General features: G+C 54.5%; 1 protein-coding gene across 1 annotated transcript; it reads left to right on the top strand.

The window, feature by feature from the left end:
* Positions 1-2521: 2521 nt before the first annotated feature.
* PLEKHB2 (pleckstrin homology domain containing B2) lies at positions 2522-19971 on the top strand. The gene is made up of 10 exons (XM_053665639.1): positions 2522-2603; positions 6786-6924; positions 7657-7744; positions 8524-8567; positions 11609-11761; positions 12560-12662; positions 13806-13845; positions 14879-14968; positions 15753-15876; positions 17528-19971. The coding sequence occupies exons 4-10, from the start codon at positions 8531-8533 to the stop codon at positions 17662-17664; spliced, it is 684 nt and encodes a 227-aa protein (XP_053521614.1). The 5' UTR covers positions 2522-2603; positions 6786-6924; positions 7657-7744; positions 8524-8530; the 3' UTR covers positions 17665-19971.
* Positions 19972-21437: the final 1466 nt, after the last annotated feature.

Raw genomic sequence — 21437 nt, 5'->3', positions numbered from 1 at the left:
GTTTAAATAACTACCAGATGGCACCAAAAAAATGGAGAAAAACATCATTCTAGAATGAGTAGATTTAATAGAATAAGGTCAACACTCCCTAAATTAATTATGAATTTAATGCAATTTATAAAACTGATTATTTTTAACTAGATAAAGTGATTCTAATTTACATATGAAACAATCAACAAAAAATATCAAAAGCAAGAACATCTGCTGGGAAAATGTTGAAAATAAAGTGTAGTAGAGAGAAGTTTCTGGACCCCCCTCCAGAAGATTGATTTAAAAACCTCAGTGAACAAAATAGTGTTTCATTAATGCATGAATAGACAGACTAATGAGATACAACAAAATCTAGAAACACACCCCAATAATTGGGGAAGTTATCTGAAAGGTAGCATCTCGGCCAAATCACTGGTGATAAAGATAAACTTTTTTTTTATATGAATGATCTGTTCATTCATTTTTTTTTAAAGATTTTATTTATTTATCTTTAGAGAGGAAGGGGAGAAGGAGAGAGGGAGAGGAACATCAATGTATGGTTGCCTTTCGAGAGTCCCCTGCAGGGAACTGGCTGCAACCCAGGCATGTGCCCTGACTGGGAATTGAACCGTGATTGTCTGGTTCACAGGCCCGCGCTCAATCCACTGAGCTACACCAGCCAGGGCCAAGATAAACTTTTAAAAAAAGGTTTTATTAATTTTTTTTAGAGAGAAGGGGAAGGGAGGAAGAAAGCAGGAGAAAAACATCAATGTATGGTTGCCTTTTGTGTGCCCCCTACTGGAGACCTGGCCTGCAACCCAGGCATCTGCCCTGACTGGGAATCCAACCAGCGACCCTTTGGTTCCCAGGCCGGCACTCTATCCACTGAGTCACATCAACCAGGGCTAGACTGTTAAATAAATGGTACTGGGACAAAATAGAGCCATCCGAAAAAATATAACATTGGATCAACACCTTACGCCATAGCAGAATAATACCCAAATCAAAAAAGATATAAATGTTCAACTAATCGATGTTTCTTTCTCACAAACATGTTTCTCTTTCTGTCTCCCCACCCCTCACTCTCTAAAATCAATGAACATGCCTTTGGGTAAAGATTGGTTTGGTTAAAGCACACTTCCGGTTCCTACCTGAAACTGTTTCCCTGTTTTGCAAACTATTCACTTCTGTAAAGTTTCCCCTTTTCTGTACCTCTTTGGGAATTGTTTTATATATCTAATTATTCCATGTATATTTCATATATATGTATATATAGAGAGAGAGAGGAAGGGAGGAAGAGAAATGGAGCGATAAAAGGAGGGGGGGGAAGAATGAGAGAGAATCATCGTTAGGTTGCATCTTGGTAAGTGCCCTGACTCTGTTTTGCCAGACAATGGCCAACTGAGGCAGAAGATAGTCAGGAGTGAGGAAACTCCAGAGGCTCCCCAGGAGTAGGACAAGGGACATTGATACAGGACAGAGACCCTGTTCTTAGACTGGTTGTCCCCAATTTCTGGAAAAGCGCTGAATCCTGGTGAATCATGCAGCACCTACACAGATGCTATGTAACCCCTGTTCCATTAAAAGAGCATTATAATAAATTAGCATTATGGGAGCCCTCTCCCCTGGTGGACAGTCAAGGAAAATCATGGGAGACCATATGCACAGTATCTTAAAAGCAATACAACTATTTGTATGTGCACAATAAAAGCCTGCCAAAACTAGCCGGGAACTATCCATCCTTTTGGAATAGCATCCTTCCGCCCCTGAGGGTCAATCTCTGCTTGGAGTTGACCTACTCCTATGTTCTGTGGAGTATACTATTACTTAGTAAATCTGCTCTTTCTGTCTTTGTGTTCGCTTCAATTCACTGTTTGTGCTGACCAAGAACCTGATTACTGGTTCCCACATGCGACGGTTCCCTTTCTCTGTAATGTACTCTTTGGGAGGAATTCACTTGCACAGCCCACACACGAGAAGGGGGTTAGAGATTAAACCCCCTAAATGGGGTACGATTAAATTAGAATTCGATAAGGAAGATGTATCTCTTATTACCATTAATTTATTTCATCACTTATTACAGCAGAATGAACTCTAATATATTTAATCTACACTCCAAATTATAATCTAATACTACGTAATTAATTTTGTTGTTCCAATTGTTCCAGATTTGACCACGGGGAGCTTTCGGCTTCATGTGCACGGCCTTTCGCGGGCCTCCTCGCCCCCTTATTCATGGGCACGCTGGAAGGACCAAGGCTCAGCTTCTGTGTCTTCCCCCTCCAGTTCGAGTGTCTGAGGAGCCCGGCTCCAGCACGGTCTTTCGAAGTAAGGGTGCAGAAGACCCCTCTTTCACTGAAAACTCAGCCCGTACTGAAGCAGGGCTGAGGATGCACACACCCTGCTCCTCCATTCCTTCCTCGGAAACCCCAGGTTCGCCCAGGCACCGCCGCAGGTTCACGCCTGCGCGCGCGGGCCAAGAGAGCGCACGCGCACCCGTGACCGGAGCGGGTGGGGGCCCGCGGGAGGGCCGGCAGGGCGCAGGCGCGCTGCGGGCTGGGCTGTGGGTTCCGCAGCGACCTTGCGCTCCTTGTCTGCTTGGAGTGTGACGACGCCCGCCGGAATATTCGCAGGTAAAAGTCAGGTGTGGTCTGGGCAATCCCCGACTTCCGTGGGCTGTTTCCCGCCGCGCGCCCCTGCTCGCGCCCTCTCCCCATCTCCACCTCTCCCGCTCCTCTCGCCGAGGTTCAGGTCCCGGCGCTCCCGCTTCCCGGGGGCTGCGGGCCTGCCGCTTTCCCGGGTCCTGGCCTCGGAGGGAACCTGGGCACCACCACGCTGGCCTCCCGACGGCTGGCGGGACCGCTGGGCGCTCCGTGTGCCCCGCGCTCGGTTTTGCAGTTTCCTTAGCTTTACATGCGTGATTGCACATTATTTAGAGAAAATCTTTTTTTCCACGTTTGAGTCTCTCACCAACTAGGTTGGGAATTCCAAAGGAGATCAGGGATTTTTCTTTCGTGTCGGCACAAGGCTTTTTAAGTTTTTTGTTTTTCTTAAAATCTCAAATGTAGAGTAACTTACGTAGACGAGACTTCATAAGTAAGTGAATAACGAAAGTGCCAGTTTTTCGGGGCTGGTGAAGGAAAGGGTTAGGTTGGGACGATCATATAATATGCAGATGATGTTATTATAGGATTGCATATAGTTTTATTAACCAAGCTCCCGCCGCCCCATACATTCAACTTTAAAAATTCTAGGGGGAAGTGGTTAATTCCTAACGCGTTTGACTTCTGGCCCTTGAGAGTCTCTGCTTGTCCACTGCCCGAGGGAGGGGCACTTGGATCTCTCGGAGGAAAGTTCCAACCCGATACATACCACCTTCTCTTTATCCGCTTGTCTGTTGATGGGCACTTGGATTGCTTCCATGTCTTAGCTATTGTAAACGTTGCAGTGAACATAGGGGTGCATTTATCTTTTAAATTAGTGTCTTGGGTTTCTTTGGATATATTCCCAGAAGTGGAATTCTGGGTCATAAGGCAGTTCCATTTTTAATTTTGTGGGGACCCCGCATACTACTTTCCACAGTGGCAAACTGGCTGTACCAGTCCCACTCTCAACTAGAGTGTGCGAGGGTTCCCCGTTCTCCCCCTCCTTGCCGGCATTTGTTCCTTGATTTACTGATAGCAGTTCTGGCAGGCTGGAGGGGATATCTGGTGTGGTTTTAATTTGCATTTCCCTGCTGAGGAGTGAAGCTGCTGGGAGTTTTTGATTACGGCTTTGATTTCATTAGTTGTAATTATCTGTTCAGATTTTGTTTCTTCCTGATTCAATTTTGGAAGGCTGTGTGTTTCTGGGAATTTATCCCTTTCTTTTTGTCCAGTTTACTGGCATATAATTGTAGTATTTTCTTAGGATCGCTTGTATTTATTTCTGTGGTGTCAGTCGTCACTTCTCCATTTCTTATTTTTTATTTTGGGTCCTTTCTTTTTTTCTGATGAGTCCGGTTAATGGTTTATCAACTTTGTTCATCTTTTCAAAGAACCACATCTTGGCTTCATTGATCTTTTGTATATATTTTTTAAATTGTATCTTGCTTAGTTTAACTTTGATCTTTATTATTTCCTTCTCTTACTGGGATATATAAATGTTTAAAGGGTATATCCCCTCCATTGGATTGATCCCATGATTATTATGAAATAAATGTCTCTTATAGCCTTTGTTTTAAAGCCTATTTTGTTTGATATTAGTATTGCTGCCTTAGCTTTTTTTTCCGTCCGCTTGAAATATCTTTTCCATCCCTTTAATCTGCCTGTGCCTTTAGGTCTGAAGTGGGTCTCTTGTAGGCGGGCGGCAAGTGTGAGGGTCTTGTTTTCTTATCCATTCAGATACCCTATAAGCTTTTGATTGGAGCACTTAATCTATTTACACTTAAATGACTACTGATAGATATGTATTATTGCCATTGTATTTTCTTATTTCTGTTCCTTTTATTTTTTTTTCTTTGTAAAGAAGTCCCTTTAACGTTTTTCATAATGTTCGTTCAGTGGTGATGAATGGCTTTAGCTGTTTCTTGTTTGGGAAACTCTTGTCACTCCTTCGATTCTAAATGATAGCCTTGCTGGGTAGAGCAGTCTTGGCTCTAAGTCTCTGCTTTTTATCATTGTGACTATTTTGTGCCAGTCCCTTCTGGACTGAAAAGTTTCTTTTGGGAAATAAGTAAGATTTGGTCATGTCCAGGGAGGGTGTAACACAGGAAAAGTGGCACCCGATGCCATGCTGGGAGAGGGCCCTTGCGCTGAAGCCCCGCCAATTCCCTTTCTCCCCATGTATCTGGCACCAGCTGAACTTGACCTCTTTCTGAACTGCCCCATGTGGCTGTGGGGCCGGCTCATGCTGCGTCTCTGCCCCAGTCTGGAAGTGGCTTCTTCTCTAGGCTTCTAGGTATAGGACTTGGGTTCAGCCAGACTTCAGATGGTGTATTTGACTGTTCTCTAACATAGTTGTAGTTTTGATGTGGTCACCGGAGGAGGGGAGTGCAGTGTCCACCTGTTCTGCCTTCTTGACTGGAGCCCTACCTGATGTTTTTTTTTAATCAAGGGTCTTTCGATGCAAAGATTGTGGTTAGGGATCAGTGGCGGAGCTGACCGAATTCTCAAGCAAGCTTTGGCAGTTTCTTAAGCCTGATTAACTTAGTTCCTGACCTCATCTTGTGTGGAGCACCCCTAACTGGTCACAAGAATCAACTGGATTAGGGAACTAAGGTTCTGCAGGAGATCTCAAGGGTATGAGTCAGCGATCTTATCTTTAAAGCAAAAGGAGAAACCGAACGTCTTGTGACCGATGTTATTGCTTAAGGTCTTACTCTGTTAAGGGAAACTAGCTGCATTTTTCTGTTATCTCAAGAAAGTGCACTTTTAAACATTTTCTCCTGGATCTTGCTTTGCAACTAGGTCCCCAGGATATGGCTGACGTACTTTCTTAATCTTTGACTCTAAGCCCGGTGGCAATCAAAGCAACCGAAACTCCAGTTCAAGCGTGTTCTCTGTCCCCGTGCTCTGACCAGCGCGCCGTCACATGACAGTAATCTAGCTCCTTGGGTTTGACCTGGGCCTGCCTCTGCCTCTGGCCTCAGGGTAGGTGTGGTCTCATGAGCACTGGAGACGCTGGGACCCCGACTCTCAGGGACCATCCAGGACAAGCTGCTCCTGGTCTCCATGCACCTGGTCTGACATGGGACCAACTCGCAGCAATGACAGCACACACAGCCAAGTTAGTGTCAGGCATCAGTAGAGGTTAAAAGATGTTACAGCAGAAATTCAGGAAACTCCTTTCTGTTGCTCCTCATTTTTGGACTGTTCATTTGGTTTTGTGACCAGCCACTGGGTGACCCTGTCTCAGTTAGGCTCCGTGTTTGCGCTGTCTATGCACAGCCCCCAGCACCTACCAGTGATGTGTGAGCCTGTCCCCAGCTGTTCTCTTCCTCATGCGACCCACAGACTGAGAGTTCAGGGTATGACTTCAGGGGGCTTAGTCATGAATACCTGGGATGTGGCGTGAATGGACACACCTTCAGTTTTCTGTGCTGGGTGGCTCCTCACCGTAGTTGTGCTACTCTTGGTGACAGCTTTTTAATTTATAAGTTTAACCTGTTTCTTCCACTAGACTGGAAGCTACATAAAAGCAGGGACTTCAGCTCAGTCACTTCTCTGTCCTTGGTCCTACTCCAAGGTGGAGCACATAGTAGGTGCTCAAAAATATTTGTTGAATGGACATATGATGGTATTATTTCTCTGCCTCAAATTGTTTTGGAAGTAAATGATTTACTTCCATTTTAGGGTTTTAGGATGTTTAAGGCTGCAGGTTTGTAGGAAACCAGTTCAACCCAGTTTCAATGGTGAAAAAAACTTACCATTTTTCTGAACAGGTGGGTTGAATCAGTGGCTCAGCAGTTTGCTTTGCTGCCTTGCAGTTCCCTGCCCTCCGGCCGGCTCCCTTCTCATCAGAGTGGCTGCCAGCCACAGGGAGCAGTGCCTGCATCCCCTGGGGGAGGGGGAGAGAGTGACTGTCGGGCCTGGTCCAGCGGGACTGTGTTTGAGAGCCTAAAAGCCTGGCAGAAAGGCCCGGAAGGATGCAAAGCTCACTTCCTGTCTTGGCGAGGTTAGACAGCATGAATTGGCAGAAATCGCAAGGGGTAAGAACCTTCTGAGACTTTGGGGATGCTGGAATTTACGATGACTAAAAGCTTTGTGGAGGTCTTTTTCTAACAGTTAGGAGACGGGGAAAGATGAAACAAGGGTGGGCTTGTTTGCTCTCTGCAGGGCCCTGCTTAGGCTGGCGCCCCGCCTTGCCCACCTAGTTCCCACGGGAGAGCACCTGAAGACGCTGAAGGGGAGACAGAGGCGGCCTGTGACCGCGGTCCACCTGCAGATTGTTAAAGTTTTTACACAGTACACACAGGTGTGACAGGACCGAACCCTACTCAGCAGCACCTTGTATCTGTCCTTGGAGATCATGGCGAGGGCACCAGCTTTTCGGTTCCTGCCAGAGCAGTTGTGCAGCGTCCGCTGTCCCCTCGGGGCTCAGCACGTTTGCACCAGGGCCTGTGGGGCGGGGGGGGGGCAGGCGCCCCTTCGGCATCCCCCACCCCAGGCCGGCCGGGCTGTGCAGCACAAGTGGAAGCGCTGTTGGGTGGGGGGTGTGTTGGGGAGTCTGTGTACGTGCGTGCATGTGTGAGGTCTGCTTCTGGGGTGGCGGCACTCCCGGCCGGGGGGCGTGCACACTGACTGTCCCCAGAGGGGTGTCCGCATCCCCTCCTGGCAGCGCTCATGCAGGGTGGCACTCCTGCCGTCAGCATCCTCTGCTCTGGGCACACGTGACCAGTGTGCCGACCCGTTGCTGGGGTGTCCTGGTGCCCGGTGTTTGCGTTTGGTCTGTTCAGGGCAGGGAACTGGGTGCGTTGGGAGTGTGTTGCCCACTCCTGCGTGTTCTCCAGTGCGTGGCCCAGCACCCCACCCCGCCCCACAGAGCACAGTCCCTGCAGGCCGGCGGCCGGGCTGCTGCACGGCTGCGGGGGTCCTCTCTGAGCCTGCTCCGGGTCTTCCAGACTCAGCTTTTGTCCTTCACGCTTTCATACTTGTTCCTGCCGGTTTTTGGTGTTCTGTTCTCACCTGGCTGCTGCACTGGGGACAGCTGTGCACACCTGACCGGGTGTGTGAAGTCACCTGGGCACCGCTGGGAGGACGTGGAGGCTGCTGAACGCCAGACCCCAGGACACAGGGTATGTCAGGAGCAGCCACAAACCTGGGCCGCGTGAACTCTCGGTGTGCGTGGGTTGCTGAGTGGGGCTAGACTCTGCAGGGTGGGCAGGGGGTGGAGGCGGAGCCTCCAGTGGGAGAGGGTGGGGCTTGTACTGGCCCCACTGAGATGAAACTGTATTTGGTGAGTGAAGGTGGCCAGTGGGGTCGAGTGGCTTTGGTCCCTCCCTCCCTTGACCCTGGAGGGGGTAAGGACGGAGACTCAGACCAGCTGGCTGTGATCTGCCGGCACTGTAAGGAGAGATGTGCGGACTTCTGACACCCTGGGCGCTCCTGAGAGGCTGTGGGCGGGCCTGCCTTGCCGCTCCCACTGCGCCTCCTTCAGCTGCAGCTGAGTCGCTGCTAATGCCGGCTCAGGGCCCCAGAACTGCAGGGTGGGCTGGTTACCGGGCAGGGGCTGCTGCCTTGTGCTGAGAGGTCAGAGCTTTCAGTCCCTCCTGGCACCTCCTGGGAGGGACAGAGGCTGGACATGGAGGTGAGTCACCAGCAGCCCCACAGGACCGGGTCCCGGAGCTCCTGTGGTAGGGGACATTGAGGCTGGGGGGGGGTGTGTGCCCAGGGCTCCGAGGCCGACTCCAGGGGGTGAAGGTCAGTGTCAGGTTGAATCAGGAGATGTCCAGTCGTGTCCTGGGGCCGGGGAGGTGGCTGCCGGTGTGGAAACTCCCACCCGTCTGGTGTCAGAGTGTGGAGAGCGAACAGGTGGCCCTCTCCGGGCGGTCCTGACCCTGCCTCTCTCCCGAAGGTGGACGATGGCGTTCGTGAAGAGCGGGTGGCTGCTGCGGCAGAGTGAGTACCACCGGGGACCCGGGCTGGGCTGCGCTGCCTGGACCCCACCTGTGTTCCTGTCGCTGAAGCAGATCGGCGTGAAAACAAAGCAGAGGGAAAGGCCGTGCTCACAGTTGCACCCCGGGTGCCTCTCGGGAGTTTCCGGGGCGCTCTGGCCCTCCCTGCACCCCTGAGCCCCCGTGGGCGGCTGTGTGGAGAGCAGCCAGGCGGCGGCAGGCTTTGTTCCCGACGGCCACCGAGGCTCATCCGCCTCTCCCTGGCGGGCTCACGAGTCAGTGGGAAGGCCCTGCTTCCCGTGTGGGGGTGCCTGGCTCACCTGTGGCAGGGCTGGGATTCTGAGACGGGGGGTCTTTAATTATAGGGGTAAACTTGACCCGAGGGTATATTTTTGTTTAAAACCAAACCTTTGGACAGTAGTTCCCCTATTATCTGCAGGGGGCCTGGTCCCAGACCCCCAGGGGACACCTGAAACCGCGGATAGTACTGGCTGTCTGAGAAGTGCATGTACAGAAGACGTGCCCACTTGTCATCTCCTGACATGTGGGCAGGAGCCCCAGTGATGAAACGGGGTGAGCGAGGTGCGTTACGTTGGACAAGTCCAGGAGCAGCGGAGGTGCGCAGGTGGCGACACGTGTCAGAACTGCCTCCCGGGCCTTCCCCACCCTGCCACCCACGCCCACAAGACGCCAGGCCCGGACTCAGAGCACAGCCTCATTTGGGAGCCTGCAGTTGGGGCTTCGATGGCGGGGGGGAGACGTGGTCAGAACTCCACTGATGGGGACGCCCACCTGCCGTCCTGTGCTGGCTGATTGGTGATTTCTGCTCAGCTCGGGAGCTGCCAGTCAAGTGGGCGCTGGGGTCACTCATTTGTCAGTTTGGGCAAGTGCCATGGATGCCCCCCTTGGTCAGAGGGGCCCGATCGGGTGCAGGAAGGCTGGCGGTTCACAGGTGCGGCTGACTCCACCAGAAAAACTAGAAATGCTGAAAATTTGGTGCTCAAAACTCCCTGTGTCTTTATACACTAACAGTGAAATTTCAGAAAAAGAAGTGGAAAAAAAGTCCTTTTGCAGTTGCAACAAAAGAATAACACACCTAGGAATAAACTTAAGGATGTGAAGGCCCAACCTACTGAAAACCACAAAGAATTACTTGAAAAGGTTGAAAAGACCCAAAGCAATGGACAGATCCTCTGTGTTCACGGATTAGATAAATCAACACGGTGAAAACGCCCACGTTAATACGCAGATTTGACTCAGTCCCCATCAGACTCTTAGTGGCGTTTTCTAAAGAAATAGAACAAAAAAGAAACATCAGACTTGTGTGGTACCACAAAAAAAGGACCCTGAATACTAAAGCAATCCTGAGAAAAAAGAACGGAGATGTTGGTATCACACTCCCTGACTTCAAATTATGCTTCAGAGTGACAGTAATCCAAACAGTGTGGTATCGGTCAAAAGACAGACACACAGATGGATGGAACAGAACTGGGAGCCCAGAAACAAGCCCACGTGTAGACGGGCAAACAGTGTTTGACAGAGTAGCCCAAAGCAGACGAGGGGGAAAAGCCAGGAACGTTGGAAAGCCACGTGCAAAAGAATGAAACTAGACTGTGGTGTGTCCCCACGTACGAAACATAGCTCAGTTCGGATGAAAAACCTGGACATAAGGTCTGAGACACTCAGGAGAAGACACAGGCTAGACACGGGCTAAGCTTAGGGGCCTTGGTCTTGGGGTTTTATGAATTTGACCCCAAAGGCAAGGGAAGTAAAGGCAAAAATAAATGAATGGGACTGTATCAAACCACAAAGCTTCTACACGGCAAAAGGAACCTCAAGCAAAACAAAAGCAACCACCAAATGGGAGATTTTTGCAAACAACGGCTCCAGCGACGGGTTCACATCTGAAATATGGAAAGAACTCACAAAGCTCAACCCCAAACCACAGCAGTTAAAAATGGGCAGAGGACCTGAACAGACACCTCTCCTAAGAAGACCTACAAACAGCCAACAAACACATGAAAAGATGGTTGGCTTTTAGTAAAATGCAAATCAAAGCCACAGTGAGATGGCACTTCTCACCTGGTAGAATGGCCGCTGTCCACACACGTTGGAGAGGTTGTGGGGAAAACAGCCCTCATTCACTGCTGGTGGGAGTGCAGACTGGGGCAGCCACTGTAGGAACCACCGTGGAAGCTCCTCAGAAAAGTAAGAATAGAGGTGCCATATGACCCAGCCACCCCTCTTTTGGGTGTCTGACCCCCAAAATTGGAAACATGCATGCACCCCTGTGTTCATGGTAGCATTGGCCGTCCATGGTGGCCCAGACATGGAGCCAATTCGACCAGGACCAGGTGGCGGTGCGGTGCATCTCTGCAGTGGAACGCCACCCAGCCATTGGGAAGATGGACTGCTGCTGTTCAAAACAACAGGACCGCACCGCAGCATGTCGTGCTGAGTGAAACAAGTCAGACTGATGAAGAACATGTGAGTTCACACGTGTGGGATGTAAAACTGGGAGCGACAGATGGACAGACAGAAAACAAAAGCTCTCAGACACAGATGGCGGCGTGGTGGTGGCCAGAGGGACGGGGGTCACATACATGGTGACGGGAACAGATGTGACCTTGGGGGTGGGCACCCGGTGCAGCCCAGGTGCGGGTGAGAGAAGGACCGCAGGTGTGTGCGTGGAAAATGACCCAGGTAACGTATAAGAACGGCAACAGCAGAGTTGACCCCGCCCTGCACGCGTGTAAGCCCGCTTTTGCCCACCCCGTGTACAGATGTGTCCTGCAGTTGTACACTCGAGACCTGTGTGGTTTTATTAACCCGCGTCACCCCGGGAAGTTTAGTCTAAACAGAGTCTGGGGACGTGGGACGGATGTGCTCCCAGTGTCCCTGTGCTGTGTGGGTGTCCTGCCCCTGCAGTCCGTGTTCTCTGCCACTCGGATGGGCTGCTCGGGGCAGCTGGGGGCTGCGGAGGACGGCCCCTCTGTTCCCGTCCCTGGGGCAAGCTCCCAGCCAGCCGTCCGCGGTGTCTTTCAGGCACTATACTGAAGCGCTGGAAGAGGAACTGGTTCGACCTCTGGTCCGACGGCCACCTGGTCTATTACAGCGACCAGACCCGGCAGAGCATGGAGGACAAGGTGCACCTGCCGGTGGACTGCATCAACCTGCGCGTGGGACTCCAGTGCCGCGGTGAGCGCCCGCCGCCTGCTCCTCGCCACCCAGGATGGGCCCTGGGTCCTCCCTCACCCCCCTGCTCTCACTCACAGGCCCTGGGGGCTTCACTGGGGAAGAGGTGCCCACAGTGGGGGCTGGGTGGGGGAGCAAATTCATTTCTCTCCTGAGTCAGACCCTCCAGTCCACACTCTTCCCTCTCTCGTGGAGAAGGTGGTGGGCGTTTCAGGAACCAGAGTGTTTGGACCCCAAGAAGCAGGGGTCACCCCAGGCAGTGCAGGTTTGTGACTCAGAGCCGGTGGCGCCTTCAGGACTGCAGCCATCTCCTGAGGGTGGGGACGTCCTGGATTCCTGGAGTTCCTCCCCTCCCTTCACTCAGAAGGGGTCCGTCTGTGCCAGGCGTCGAGTTCTCTGTGTCTCACGGAGGCGGTGTGCACATAGCCCTGTCTGTTCCGCTCGCTCTGTCGCTGTTTGAGGCGGAGTTTGCTGTGGAAACACGGATGTGTGTGACACCCTGCCCGCACGCTGGGTCCTCACATGGCACACAGGTCTCCCTGGCTCAGGCAGCAGCACACACAGACGCTGGGAAGCTCCAAGTTCACTCTTAACGCAGTGGCCTAGTTTGACACTTCCTGTGAATAAAGTCAGCAAGTATTCACTGTCTCATGCTACGTAAACACTTGTCATTGCTTGGGGCTTGTCCTGCGGCGGGTGCGGTGGCGGGGCGGTTGGGGGTGCTGTTCTTTTTGTTTGTTTGCTGTCTGCTCTTGGGCCTTAAAAACTCGTCCCTTCCTGTATCCTACCTCCTGCTTGTAGACACTCAGCCTCCAGACGGGAAGCCCCGGGACTGCATGCTGCAGATTGTTTGCCGGGACGGGAGGACCGTCAGTGTCTGTGCGGAGAGCCCGGACGACTGTCTGTGAGTCTCGTTTCTGAAGGGTTTTATTTTAAAAGGCGCCTTCCGTTTCAATGTGCAGTTGTCAGGAAGGGAAGGAGTGGAAGTGGGGCCTCCCTGGGCGGCAGAGCGGCGGCTCGGGGGCGTGGGAAGAAGTGCGCGAGTCCTGCTCCGCCTCTGCTGGCCGCCCAGCTGCGTCGGTGCACGCCCGGGGCTCTCCCTCCCTGCTGGACGCCCACTGGGTGGTGGGTGTGACTGAAGGGTTCCTAAACCATGTGCTCCCCCCCAAGCCTGCCTACCACGTTCAGTGCGGCAGATGACAGTAGCCAGGACGTGGAAACAGCCGGTGTCTGGGTGGGCGAGGAGAGGTGGGCGCACACACGTGCGCAGGGGGGGGTTACTGCCCTCCGGCAACGAGGGGAAAGCTTGCTTTTCACAATAGCATGGACGGACCTTGAGGGCGTCCTGTTCAGTGAAGTGAGCCAGTCGGAGGAAGACAAGCACTGTGTGGTCTCCCGTACGAGGGTCTGAAAGGGCTGACCTTGTAGGAGGAGAGAGTAGAGGGTGGCGGCCGGGCGCTGGGCCTTAGGGGTGCGGGGTGGTCAGTCAGCATGATTCTGGGCGTCCAGCGTGGGATGAACAGCCCTGTCGGACATGCTTGGGCTTAAGAAAGATCTTCCCCGTCATCACCAGAGAAAATGCGAGGTAATCCCGGGAGTGGGGGCGCGGAGGTGTGTACTTACTGTGGCAGTTGTTCTACAGCGCGTGTGTCATGTGATCTGTATGCCTTAAACATATGTGTATGTCAGTTTCTGAGGCAGCAAGTGCCAGCCTTTTGTTCAGCTGTGAGGAATGGCCGCCCTCTCTCTCACAATGTTACGTGGGCGTTCAGTGGGGGGCGGGTCTGTGTGGGGCAGCGTGTCCCTGAGCCCTGCGGTTACCTGCTGGTAAAGCAGGAGTGTGGTCTGCAGTGCACTGTAAAGTGTGCATGAGGTGTACTGCTGGCGGGTTTTCACACGTCACCTATTCTCAGTGCACGTCTCCACTGAGTTGGTTGAGTGGCCCTGGAACCGGCTCTGCCAAAAACCCCGGCGCCAGCACGGGTTGGTGGGTCACTGTGCCCTGGGCTGGATTTCACCTGGGTGACTTTCCTTCCCATCCCTCCAGGGCCTGGAAGTTTATGCTCCAGGACTGCAGGACAAACTCGGTGAGTGCGGGCCTGGGCAGCCGCCAGTGTTGTGTCCCACGGACTTGCTGTGACACGGGAGAGAGGAAGCTGGGGCGCAGGGGCATCCAACCACCAGCCGGTGGGGGTGGGGCACCCCTCCCGGACCCCGAGCTGGGTGGGCCAGACCTGTGGGCAGGAGGAGCCCCCCCCCCCCCCGCAGGAGGACCCGGTTCCAGGATGGTTTTTCCGAAACGAGTGTGTCTTGCTGAGATCTGCCACACTCTGAACTCTGCTGTGCGTGTCAGTGGAGGCTCCGAAAGGACAGCAGGTCCTTGGACCTCGTTCCCCTTGGTCTCGTCTCGGCCGTGGGGGGCTCCTGCCACAGGCAGCCCCACTGGTGGCGAGGGCGGTGCACACAGCTTCCTCTGCCCTCTGCTCCTTCCTCAGAGGGGCCCCCTCTCTCTCTGGGGGAGGAAAAGGCAAACGGAGCGTGCGTTGGGGGAGGAAAGCGGAGAGACGCACTGTGGGCCCGTCGCCTGCTCTGTGGCGGTGGTCTCCCTCCTTCCTCGAACACCCACTCCTCAGGGGAGATTGGTGCGGACCCACATGCTTAGGGGCCGGACGACTCTTTATGGGGACTTTTTAAAAGAACGCACATCTTTTTCTTTTCCACTGGGAAATAATTCAGACAAGGAACAGAGCTGTGTGCAGGGCTTGTCTTTGATGGCCACACTTCAGACTGTGGGGTTTACTGGTGAACAGAAGGGCAGCGGGCTGGGCACCATCTTCCAAAGGCCTGGGAGGTCGTGGGGGCTCCTGGCGCCGTGGGCGTGAGTGCTCTCACCTGCCCAGTGCGCCCTTCAGCGTGAAGGATGCTAGAGGATGCGTGGGGGGCGGAATCCACCCCCCCCCCCGCCATTTACTGCCTTTCTGAGAGCTGTTGTATTGCTGTCCACAGGAAACATTTTGGCTTTAAAGAAATTTGCTAAATGGAAAGGACTCATGTGTAACATCCTGAAAGCCTCTGTAGTTGCTCTGTGGTAACTCGCTGTCTTCCCCTCTCTCCCCTAAGGCTTACCTTGGCTCGGAAGTCGTCTACGACAGCCCCGCGGTGGCCGCCCCGCCTCCTCCATACATGGCCTACGCCGCTCCGGGCCCCGAGGTAGGGAGGGAGCGCCCGCTTCTCCGCCACCGGGCTCGGGCTGCAGGGGGCAGGGGCGCCTCTGCCACTTACTGGCTTTTTAAAGAGAAGAAACAGACCTGGAGCTGGTGTCAGAGAAACTGGAAATGTATTCTAAACCCCTTTTTTCTCAAACAAAATTTACCACCGTCTTCACTGTCGTAAAGCAAAGCAGCCACCCTGTCATCCTCATGCACAGCTCGGCTTGAGGATGAGGGGCCTAGAAAGGTCAAGACCAAGGTGGTTGCTCTGGCCATGTGGTTTTTATGGTTTACAGTTTGTACTCAGTGACGGAAATTCTTTGTCTAATCAGAAAAAAATGCTTTGAAAATAACAAAGAAACCAAACCTCGGGAAAAATCACATGCCAAGTACCAGACACCTTGGGCTACTGCGCTGCGCGGAGGGGTCCCTGGGCTGGGAGGCGCTGCCGCTCCGCCTTTAGTATTTTTTACTGTTTAATTTGGAGGTGATGAGAGATTCACGGGAAGGCGCACAGACAGACAACATGGAGAGCTCTCGTGCACATTCCCCCGTCCCCTCGTTGTTACGCGTTAGGAACAGTGACAGGGGCGGGCGTCCGTCCCTGCTCTCGGAGGGAAGCTCTTGGGTTTCTGCCTCGGAGTCTGACGTCAGCCGCGGCCGCACGGCCATTCCACCGTGTGGAGGTTCAGTCCCTCCTCGCCCGCCGCGCGAGAGCCTGTCTCTGAACGGAGGCTGGACCTCAGGCCTGACTCGATGACTCCACGGCCTCTTTCTCTCCGCAGGCCTACGGCTACTGCCCCTACGGCGCCGCGTACGCGCCGGGCACGCAGGTCGCGCCGGGCACGCAGGTCGTCTACGCCGCCGACGGGCGGGCCTACGCGGTCCCCTGCCAGTACCCCTACGCAGGTGAGTTGGCGCCCTCTGCCGGTGGTGGAGGGGCCGTGCGGGCTGGAGCTGTTTCTGGTCCCAGACCGAGAGGCGCTCTGCCAGGGGTTTGCTCCTTAAAGTGTCACACAGAGTCACACGCTTTGCAAAGCTGAGTGACAGGCATGACGGTCAGAGCATCCCCACGGCACCCAGCTTTGCTCTCGGGGAGAGAAGGGGCCTTACTGGGATTTGCTCAGGTGAAGCAGCAGCTCAGCCCAGGGCCCTCGTGGGGGAGGAGGGGTGCTCGTTCTCCCACGTTCTGCCTCCAGGTGGCGTCCTGTGCGAATGGTCACTACCGAGGCGGTGTTCCTTTTCTGCCAGGGAGGTGGAGGCCGCAAGGGGCTGACTTTGCTCTGGGCTTTTGACGGGCTTCTCTCCACTCCTCCCCTCCCTGGGACCACACTGGAGATGTGGGCTGGCACCATCGAGTTGTGGGCGCGCCCTGGGCCGGCGGCGCGGAGAGTGTGTGACAGGCGGTCTCCAGCAGGCACGTCGGGCTGACACGCACAGCCCTCCTGCATCTGTGGGGACTTGTGGTCGGTCGGCCGGCTGGGAAGTGGGCACAGTGCCGCCTCTGCCCGCCAGCGTCCCGTTTCAGTCCACTCCCTTCCGTGGGCAGCAGACCAGCTGTCCTTGTGTCAGGGGCCCCTGGGCTGCCGAGACTGGGTGCACTTGCGGGGGCAAATCTGAGCAGAGCTGCGGATTCCGTGTTGTGGGCTTCCCTCCCTGCCTTCCATCGGGGCTCGGTTCCTCAGTTCCACGGTGATTTGCAAGTTAACCTGCCGTGGTCCAGCCTCTCAAGTCCACATTCTGACCGTTTACGTGAAGCTCAGCCGGGTTGAGTAATCGAAGCAGATGCCACCGCAGACGTCCCGCTGGCTCTGGCAGGCCCCGGCCTGGTGGGGGCGCAGTGCGGCAGTCGGCCTCCATCACCGCCGGCTCTGCTTGGGTTCTTCACCCGTGTGCACGTGAGGCCACGGCGCTGGTTTCTGCCCCCCTGGATCTGAGCGGTTGACGGGTGGCAGGTGGAGGAGGAAAGGAACACTGCCCACGTTGCGGCAGTTTTAGAGAGTCAGCGGTTAGCACAGGCGTCACGTGTGGACGAGAACAGGGGATGCGTCTCCTATCGGAGATGTGAACCGCAGGAGTTTAGCACTGAGTCTTTATAAAGTTCGCTCTGTAGGAGTTTCCCGTGACACGCTTTCCCCGCAAACGGGGCTCTGCCCTGGACGTTCCTTGAGCGTGGGCTCCGCTTGTGCCCCGTGCTCTCCCACTCCCAGTGTCCCGAGGAGCGTGCTGTGTGGACCAAAGTGGACCCTGGGGGCCGGAGTCGCGGCTTCATTGGGATTCTGCTTTCTGGCTGTGTCTGGGAAGCCAAGCACCTGGATGTCTTGGAGTGCAGTGACACGGGGCTCTCGGGAGGCCAAGTCCGGTCCCGTCGTCTGTGGTGGAGGAGAGCGGGGAGCGCCCACTGTGGCACCCCCCACGCCCGTCCGTCCAGAGGAGGCCGCGGCCACGGGAGGGACAGGAGCGCACAGGCCCTGACTGCTCTCAAGCAGGGTCCCGGCCGAGCGGGCCGCCCTCTCCCCTGGCCGTGACACTGCTCACAGGCCTGTCTTCTCTTTCCCAGGGCTCTCCGGGCAGCAGCCCGCCCGCCACGTCATCGTCCGGGAGCGGCACCCAGGCGACGACGGCGACCTGGCCCTGGGCATGCTCGCTGGGGCTGCCACGGGCATGGCCCTTGGGTCCCTGTTCTGGGTCTTTTAGGGCCTGGTGCCGGACGTGCAGGCCACAGACGCCCCTGCGCAGTCCCGTCACTGGTTTAGTGCCTGGTGACTGTCCTCAGTGATCACTTCTATCGTTCTTTCAAAAGTAGTGATGTCATAGCTCTAACTCATCCACACTCATCCATGTAAGAACTGCAGAGAGCGCTGTTCAGCCAACACCTGGACTCTCTGGGGCGCCAGCTCGTTCTGGGGGCCCCTCCTGGAGCTCCCAGGGGCATCTCTGGAACACAGCCACTGGGCACGCATTGAAGGGCGGCGTGGCCCACTGGGAATCGTGGTCCAGGGCCGTGCTGGCGACAAGGCACGAGCAAGGGAGAGCCTGGCAGGAAAACTCACTACAGCTGCTTGTGGTTTAAGGTCGAACTTTCAAACCTCAGGGCCAGAGTGGCCACGTTCCTCCCAGAGCTGCGGGCTGGTGAGCGGCCAGGGAATGTCCCCGAGGCTGTGTGTGACGGCCCACGGTAGCTGGGGCTTGCAGGCCTCCAGCAAGGCCGACTGCTCAGGGCGGTGGCCGGGAGGGGCAGTCCCTGCTTTCAAAATGAAGGAGCTTCTTGGGTTTGGTGTCTCGTGTGTTTTTGGTAGTGATCTTTGGAAAACGTAACATTTGCGGTCGACCTGACCCTCCAAGTTTCAGGGCTTTATCCTTTAATACTTGAAGAAGGCAGAACAGTTGCGGATACGTGGGTGAAGGCAGATTCCCTTGGCTCGGAGCGCCGTGTTTCAGTGTGGGCGTGGTGCGTTTTCACTGCCGCCACCGCCTGCTCTCCTTTCTCTGCTTGTTGAGAAGGGACTAGTGACAGGGCGGCGAGGACGGGGTGGGAGCCCCGTGTGGGGTTGCCTCTGGAGGCTGTTCTGCAGCAGGTGTCCCTGAGGACGGGGCAGGGGCGTGCAGCTCAGGTAGGGGGCCTGAGGATGGGCGTGACGTGCGCCAGGCCCACCCCGGCCAGGACACCAGCCTGGTGCTGACTCCTGACGGCCGTGTGAGCTCTGCAACACCCAGGTAAATTCTTTAACTACGTGAATCATTAAAGCTCCTCATCATTCCGTCTTTCTGTCCTGCGTGCTTGGAAAATGGCCCCTCACAAGTGCAGTTCAGGCCACTGAAGGCCCCGCCCCGCCCCTCCCCGTCGCCCTCGTGCCCGTAACGCACATCCCTGACCGGCAGACTGCTGTGGCCGCGGAGGGACTGCCTCCACTGCTGGGGCTGATGGAAACGGGGTGTCCTGTGCACCCCGAGGGCACTGCAGACCTGCTCCCCGCCAGTGCGTGTGCTCGCTGACACTGGAGAGTCTGCAGGGTCTGATTCCAGTCGAGGGGAGGTGAACCTGACCATCTCTGGATGTTGGACACGGTGCAGAATTGCCAAACGTGCTGTGCACCACCACTGGTCTGGACAGTGGGAAGTGTTGCTTTTGTGACCTCACACCCTGTCAGTAGAATGGCTTTTCCTGATGTTGTTTCCCTGACTTATGGAAATTAAACAGTTTTGAATGTTGCCTTGGGGTGTTCATTTTGAACTTGGAGTTCCTAGAACTGGAGTGCTGGTCCCTGAAATGAAGAGTGTGTCTCCCCGGCTCCCTGCTGCTCTCTGACGGGAGGGACGGAGCTGTGGGCTGAAGCTCCTGTACGTGTGAGCCCCCACCCCCGACCCCACTGGGGACACGCCCATGGGCAGCCTCAGAACTCGTAGTCACTAGTTACTCGATGCTGACAGGAAGCAGAGGGTGTGGGGACGGGCCTGGTGCCGATCCCTGGCCCCGTGTTCAGTAGGTGCCAGTCTTGCTTATCGCTTCATTAGGGAACCCTCAGTCCGGCCGCTCGTGCGGGCGGAGTGAGCGCTTTCTCTGCTGTGCACTTTAAACACTGCACCTGCAAGAAACTGGCCTGGACTTTGTACACGCCAGGCTGGCTGTGTGGTGGCTCTTCTGTTAACTAACTTCAGGGGCTCAGACGTAAAGAGAAGGGACAGGCTGGTGGCCGTTGTCCAGACCGTCATCTGCAGGACTGGCCAGACCAGGGCCCAAGCGCTGGGTCAGCAGGAGGAGGTCCTGTCGTAGAGACGGGGTGGCCCAAGATGATCTTCTGTGCTGTCTGTGGTCCTGGGTCACCCTCCTCCTCCTCCCTGAGCTCGCACACCCAAGGCAGGGGTGCAGCCCTGCCCTGACCAGTGCGTGTGTCTGGCTGCTTCCCTGTCTCCAGGGCTGTGTCCGATGACCCATTTCCCCTGCATTGTGCAAACTGTATTTACAGGTGGGAATGACCGCACATTAAACAGTGTTAACCCTGAGGCGTGTGTTAGTTGTCTTTTTAATTCAATTTATTGAAACACTAAAAACAGTTTTTCACCATTCTCCACCTTCCCTACACCCCTGAGGCAACCACCAGTCTATTTATTAAGAATTGTTGTGTAGTGATAACACTGCCAGCTTTTTCCACTGTACCGTGGACAGGATGCCACTTTTGGAGCCAGGGTGCCAGGGACGTGCTGTCGCACCAGAAAACGGTACTGTGGCGAACCCTCGTGGCAACCCGCTGGCTGGTGCCGCCCGCCGCCCCGGGTAAAGCTGCGACCCGGGCGCCACGCCCTTCCTTTAGCACCAGGACGTAATGTCCACTGGGACACACGGGTGGCACGTGTAGTCCCACTCCCACAGTGACCGTTAGGGAACTGACGGTGTCTGCTGCCCTCACCCAGGTCTGCATGTCCTCGAGGGCCCCAGTCCCAGCTGCGTTCCTGTAGACGCGGCACCTCTACCGCGCGCACCAGGCCCGAGTGGTCACTTCCGGACGCGGTGCAGGGTGGACACCGCACAGCTGCATCCCGCTCCGCCCAGTTCACTCCCGTCTGTGCGCCCGCTGCCCCTGAGGCCCCCAGCTGTTGTTCTTACACCTAATTTTCTGAATAGTTTAGCGTAGCTCAAAAGTGAAGATAAACAGGATGGACTCTTACCCTCTTTGCCTAACCAACCACTGGTGCTGTTCATCCTTTCTGACTGCATGCGTACGTAAGAGACGTCATTTCTCCTTTCTCGTGCACAGAAGGCTAGTACGTACACCCGTGATCTCAGACGTTTAGGTCTCGGGGTCCTTCTACACTGATTTTTGAGGCCTCCGAAGAAAATTTTTTAAAAGATTTTTAAATTTATCTTTAGAGGGGAAGGAGAAAGGGAGAAAAACATCAATGTACGGTTGCCTTTCATGCGTCCCCTGCTGGGAACTGGCCCGCAGGGAACCAGCCTGCAACCCGGGCATGTGCCCTGACTGAGAATCGAACCACGATCCTCTGATTCACAGGCCAGTGCTCAATCCACTGAGCTACACCAGCCAGGGCCTGAAATTTTAAAATGTTGAGTTATATTTATAAGAACTTACTACTGCTGACAGAACTTTAAAAACATTTTCAGAAAAAAATGGTAAGCCCATTCATTGTATAGTGACATTTTAAAGTTAGAATTTATAAAACAAAAAAGTTTCCAAAACAAAATCAATGAGACAAAGCATTTTCACATCTGAACAAATTTCTTAAAAATAACCTGGGAATAAACGTAATACAGGTTGTGAAGGACCTATATACTGAAAACTAAGAAGCATTATTACAACAGATTGAAAAAGACACAATGAAATGGAAACACATTCCATGTTCATGGTTTGGAGGAATCAACACAGCTAAAACGGCCACATTAAGCAAAGCAATACGCATATTTAACGCAATCTCCATCCGAATCCCAATGGCATTTCTTAAATAGAACAGGA

Source organism: Artibeus jamaicensis, unplaced genomic scaffold (genome assembly GCF_021234435.1).
Source record: "Artibeus jamaicensis isolate MK-2021 breed Jamaican fruit bat unplaced genomic scaffold, CSHL_Jam_final contig_415, whole genome shotgun sequence".
Taxonomy (NCBI): Eukaryota; Metazoa; Chordata; class Mammalia; order Chiroptera; family Phyllostomidae; genus Artibeus; species Artibeus jamaicensis.
This window is presented reverse-complemented; position numbering and strand designations above follow the sequence as displayed.